The sequence below is a fragment of the Adiantum capillus-veneris genome, chromosome 3 (genome assembly GCF_014529385.1).
Source record: "Adiantum capillus-veneris isolate H3 chromosome 3, ASM1452938v2, whole genome shotgun sequence".
Classification (NCBI taxonomy): domain Eukaryota; kingdom Viridiplantae; phylum Streptophyta; class Polypodiopsida; order Polypodiales; family Pteridaceae; genus Adiantum; species Adiantum capillus-veneris.
The window spans coordinates 169,221,159-169,226,852 of NC_140933.1; the positions used below are offsets into that span (position 1 = coordinate 169,221,159).

General features: G+C 46.6%; 1 protein-coding gene across 1 annotated transcript; it reads left to right on the forward strand.

Annotated features, from left to right (window-relative positions):
- Window positions 1-320: 320 nt before the first annotated feature.
- On the forward strand, window positions 321-4,339 carry LOC147462164 (G-type lectin S-receptor-like serine/threonine-protein kinase At1g34300). The gene is made up of 2 exons (XM_086509577.1): window positions 321-2,879; window positions 3,661-4,339. The coding sequence occupies exons 1-2, from the start codon at window positions 624-626 to the stop codon at window positions 4,093-4,095; spliced, it is 2,691 nt and encodes an 896-aa protein (XP_086365703.1). The 5' UTR covers window positions 321-623; the 3' UTR covers window positions 4,096-4,339.
- The last annotated feature ends 1,355 nt before the right edge of the window (window positions 4,340-5,694 follow it).

Here is a 5,694-nt window from a genome sequence, read left to right on the forward strand (position 1 = left end):
CATTCAATCACCAAGGGGATCTTCCCGGATTCTTGCTAATAAAACATTTTAGAAGATTGCCCCCCCCCTACTTGTAGATTGAACAATCAAATTGTGGGTCTAACAATCATTCACACCCACGGGCATGGGCACACGGAAACCGCTTTGCTCGGTCTTGGTTGATTTAGTTCTAACGCTCTAGACCAGAGAGTGTTGGACGTTTGGGCAGCAGATGGTGAAATGGACATGACCTCTTTGTTGCTGTGGCTATAAAAGAAAGTGTTTGGCAAGGCTCGGGTGACATATATGGTTGTCAATCGTGATGAACAGTGAAGGCGCGTTGAATACTTCCCAAATGGAGACGCTTTATTATTAGTGGGGAGAAGATGACTGGCCAATGGCGTCTGAACGCTCAGACTTCAAGCGAAAACTTTCTGCTACGGTTCCCTCACGTGGGAACGGGCCTCTCTGTAACCTGGTGGACAGCGTCCTGCAACAAGCAGTACTTCAGAATATCAAAGGCAAAGGCTGGAGGCTGTGAATAGTATCAAGTTTTGGAGCAGTTGTCCCCAACCTCTTCCATTGATCCAATGAGCTCTTGCAGGAATTTGGGAATTTCTGTTTGAAGATCCTCCCCTTAATCCATGCCTGCAACCGGCCGCTGTCGCAGCAGTCCTGCGCCCCCGCCGTTTTTGTTTGTTGCCGCAGCCGTGCTTGCATCCCTCTATCCGGCATCTGCTGCTGACAACATAACATTGGGAACAAAGCTCCTTCCAACAAACATCGGAGGCTGGGTTTCCCCGGATCGAAGCTTCCGCTTCTCCTTCTTCAGAAATTCTACAGATTCAAGCAGGTTCTCTGTTGGGGTCTTGTATAATTCAGCAGGAATCAACGGCACTGTCGTGTGGACAGCTGGTGGCAACATCCAGGTCGGTATTGCTGGCTCCTTCGAACTTTCATCTAACGGAAATCTCATTTTGAGAAATGACGCTGGCACTGCGGTCTGGAATAGTGAGACAGATAACATGGGAGTTGAAGCTGCCTCCATGGGAGACGACGGGAACTTCATTCTTGTCAACAGTAGCGGCTCCAGCCTTTGGCAAAGCTTCACTATGCCGACCGACACTCTAGTGTCAAGCCAGCGCCTCCACCAAGGTGTGTCCCTCACAGTTGGTCAGTATAGTGCAAGTTTGCAAGCCTCAGGTAACTTAACCCTCAGCTATACTGGTAATGGTGGGTTCACTTATTGGAGCAGCAATACAGCCGGAGAGAATTCTATTGTTTATGCCTTTTTAAGTGCAGATAACTTTTCTATATACAATGAGGCAGATGTAGCTCTTAAATCATGGTACAGCAAGGATTACACATCGACGGCGTCGCCGCGGCCTGTACGAAGGGTAACATTGGGCTCTGACGGAAATCTTCGAATCTATACATCTTCTGGAGGAGATTGGGTTATTGGATGGGAGGCCCTCCAGGATTACTGCCAGATTTATGCCTATTGTGGTCCTTATGGCCTTTGTACCTACAATGAAAGCAGTCGCATATGCACATGCGCAACACAAGCAGGGTATGTCTTGATTGATGAGAGGACGCCTCAAAGTGGGTGCAGAGCGATTGCCGGCAATGGCACACAGGATTGCGCTATGGTGGAGCTCATCCGGACTCTACTCTGGACTGAAAGTAAGATCTTGCGCTATGGAGATTCGGAGTGTTCGTTAAATTGCTTGCACAACCCCGAATGCAAAGCAGCGACGGCACTTAGTGATGGATCAGGCACCTGCCAGATGATACTTTCCAACAACTTCTTCAGCGGCAACCAGGAGCTCTCCATCTCAACCAATTCCTTCTTCAAGTTTTGTGGGTTGAATGTGCCGCCTCCTGTGCCAACAAGCTCATCTTCTATTCCATTGACATCAGGGTCCGGAAAGGGGGGAAGCTCAGTAGCAGTGTCTGTGGTAGTCTCAGTGCTTGCGACAATGGCGGTGTTGGCAGTAGGGCAAGTGGGCATATGGTGGATGTGTTGCAGGAAAAATCCCCGATGGGGGGGGTACTCTGCGCATTACGCATTGCTGGAGTATGCATCGAGTGCACCAGTGCAATTCACACACAGGGAGTTGCGGAAGGCAACGGGGAATTTCAGGGAGAAGCTAGGGGAGGGGGGGTTTGGATCAGTGTATAAGGGGGAGCTACCCACGACAGGCAGTGGGGGGGCAACCATGGAGGTGGCAGTGAAGAGGCTGGAGGGGTTGGCAGATCCGGGGGAGAAGCAATTCAGGATGGAGGTGGCAGTGATCGGTAGCACGCATCATATGAATCTGGTGAGGCTCTGCGGTTTCTGCGCAGAGGGGAGGCACAGGCTGCTGGTGTATGAGTATATGAAAAATGGGTCACTGGACAAATACCTATTTGCAGCAGGGGAGGGAGAGGACGAGGGGCAGCGGCAGCAGCAGCGGTCCGACATGAATTGGGAGACGCGCTACAATGTGCTGCTAGGAACAGCCCGTGGGATCACCTACTTACACCAGGAGTGCCGGGACTGCATCATCCATTCCGACATCAAGCCAGAGAATATTTTGCTAGACGGCACCTTCACTGCAAAAGTGTCGGACTTTGGCCTGGCCAAGCTCACCCGCTCGGCCACTGCCGCCCACAATGCCTCTGGTCACCATGTCACCAACATATTGCGGGGGACACGCGGCTACCTTGCACCCGAGTGGCGTTCCAACCTGCCTATCACTGTCAAGGCTGATGTGTTCAGCTATGGCATGGTTGTTTTGGAGACTGTGAGTGGCCGCAAGAGCTTCGAGGCACCGGTGCTTGACACTTCAGCAGAGTCGGCGGCCCGCCACGTCAGCTTCCTGGAGTGGGTGTACCGGCAGTACTTCCTCCACAAGCAGGTGAGTACAGGTTCCAAAGCATAGTCTAGTTCAAATGAAGGGCTTAATGGGAATGCTTGGGGGGCATCATACCTTTCAACTTTAAAAAGGGGCTTTTTTTGACAAACTTTTTGTGTGGGTTGTGTAACACGAGGTGAGATATGAAGTTGATGAGAAGGACTTGTAGGGCTGTAAATTACAAGCATTACAAGGAGCGAGTCATGTGAGTGAGAACTTGTATGGAGAGAGAGGGCTCTCATTCTCTCATGTGAACTAAATTATTGGTAGGCATAGGCCTCTTAAATGAACACATCTTTTTTGGAATGGAACCCACTTCTTCTTTCTGTGCCCCTTTCAACTTGAAAGGAACTTGAAATTTATTGCAAGAGAACAACACAAGAAGGGGCCTAGAGAAGGATCCATTCTTAATAATATGCCCTCCTTAGATCGGTGGGTCACCGTGTTGAAGTTGCATTTACAAACTAGAGGTTTTCTTGCAAACTAGTCTGAGTGGGTAAGGTCTAATCAAGAGAAGTGAAGTGCTAGGTTTTCAAACAAGCCTAAGTGCAGAAGGGAGTTAGGCATACATTTGAATATTTAATTATTTTTGGTACTTACGGACCTACCTCTGCATCTGAAGTCTTGAAATCTTCTTTAATTTGTAGATTTTGCGCTTCATGACTTATTTATTTTTACACTCGCAATGCCGCCGTGGGTCTTCACCTTGTTAAACAAGGTCTTTTATAAAGCTAGATGTACAGTGCAAAGACTAAGGCAGCATGGATGGATGTCCCTTTTGCAGGTGGAGGGTGTGGTGGATGAGAGGATAAAAAATGCAGTGGACATGGAGCAGTTGGAGCGTGCCATGAAGGTGGCATTTTGGTGTGTTCAAGTGCAACCATCGTCGAGACCATCAATGAGCAAGGTTATCCAAATGCTGGATGGTAGCATGCAAGACACTCAAATCCCTCCCATGCCCAAATCTTTTGGAGATCACTCGTCCAACATCATGAATCAAGAGGAGTCCAATTACTTGGTGATGGCTTTTGATCAAAAGAGCTCAGCCCCACCATCAAGCATTGAGGTTGCATCTTACCCAAACACTAGTTCTACCACCACTGTGTCTAACTCTTCTTCTCATCCTCCCATATATAGTTTGTCCCAAAGCCTTGTTAGACATCAAGTACCTCCTCCTCCTCCTCCTCCTCCTCTTCATATTGTGCATAATAGCTTTTAGATTCATATAACACCGGCACAAGGCCGATCCTTTGTCTTCAATTGCACCTCCATTTACTGTCTGCACAACAATTGTACTTATAATACCATGCCAAGAGAAAATCTAGCACCAAACATCTTGTCCTGCAAAATCCAGTGTGGTCAAAACTTGTAAACAATCAAAGGCAATTGGTTGATCATCACAACCTAACAAGGTATGGTTTGTATCGATTACCTTGAACTCTAAATGGAATGTGTTTTTCTAACCCTTGAATCGCCTTAGCAATTAGCACTTCTCTTGTCGAGCAGAAAATACTTAAGCTTATCAGCTCGTTGGCTCCTTCGGAAGGAATAAGACAGGGTAAGAAAAATGAAATCAATAGAGCATAAAAGGCTATATGACTTGTGAAAGCTAGTAGTATCAGAAGATGTTTGCAAAATGATACATCAGCTGAGCCACAGGAAGGATATTCTTTTTACAAGGGCTTGAAGGATGTGATACAGCCGTGTTGCATTTGAACAATTCTTGCAGTAGTTCTTACATGGCTCCTCCATCGATGCAATCACCACAGCCTCCATAATTCTTTCACATCCACCGCCCACCAACTGTTGTACTAGCTAACAACAATCACCTCCCACATCTTTGAAGTGCCTGCAAACTTAGCGACGATGGAGATGGCTTTACTCCATCTTATCACCAAGTTGAAAGCCCTGTGTCCTGCCAATGTCAATGTGTTTTTGTCCTGCCAATGTCCATGTGTTTTTGTGGCAAAGAAGTAAAAACTATTGCAAGATAGCTTGACAATCACTGACAAAGAGTGGGCAGATTCATAGTTTGCTTCACATGTTACACTCCATCGCGTGATTTTTTAAATAACTAATTCGGGATATCAAGATTAGCAATTTTGGATTTATAACCCCGCAGCCCCACATCGAAAACAAAACGATGCATACGGCTATAATGGTTAGGGCGTTGGGCTCTCACTCTAGTGACGAGCGCTCAAATCTTAGGTGCAAGGGGGTGGGGCATCCCAAGATTAGCAGCTGCATCGTGAGATTAGTTTTACCTCTTACTAATCTCGAGATTACTTTTCATCATACGACGATGTAGATCTTGTGTGCCCCCAGATTCAACCTCCATCATCGATCCCATGCCTCCCACCTCATGTCAGATAAAGCTGAGCATGCCTCCCCCTCCTTACTGGAGCCAGGTCAGTAATCCATAAGAAAAATCGATTGGCATGCAACATTACAAAAGCAACATGATACTGTGCCTATGTGGAAGATAAGGCAATAATAGGTTGCTTCTTATTGTACAAGACATTACCCTTGCACCAAGCTACTCGATTCCTATGATAAAAGTCTCTTATCTCCACACACGTGTAGAGTGGGCAAGCTATGAGCTAACCAAATCAAGTGCATTATCATTATCATTGCCAACTTTCATTAGTTCTTAAGTATTTTAATAAATTTTGATTAATTATGTCAATTACATTATAAATGCGATTTTAATCCATCCAAACCGAATTTCCAACGTTGATAGAAAATATCTTCTTGCTCTTGGTCTTAAAACCCTCGGGGGATCCACTCTTTTGAAAAAAGGTATGTCGTGTGCGAGTGG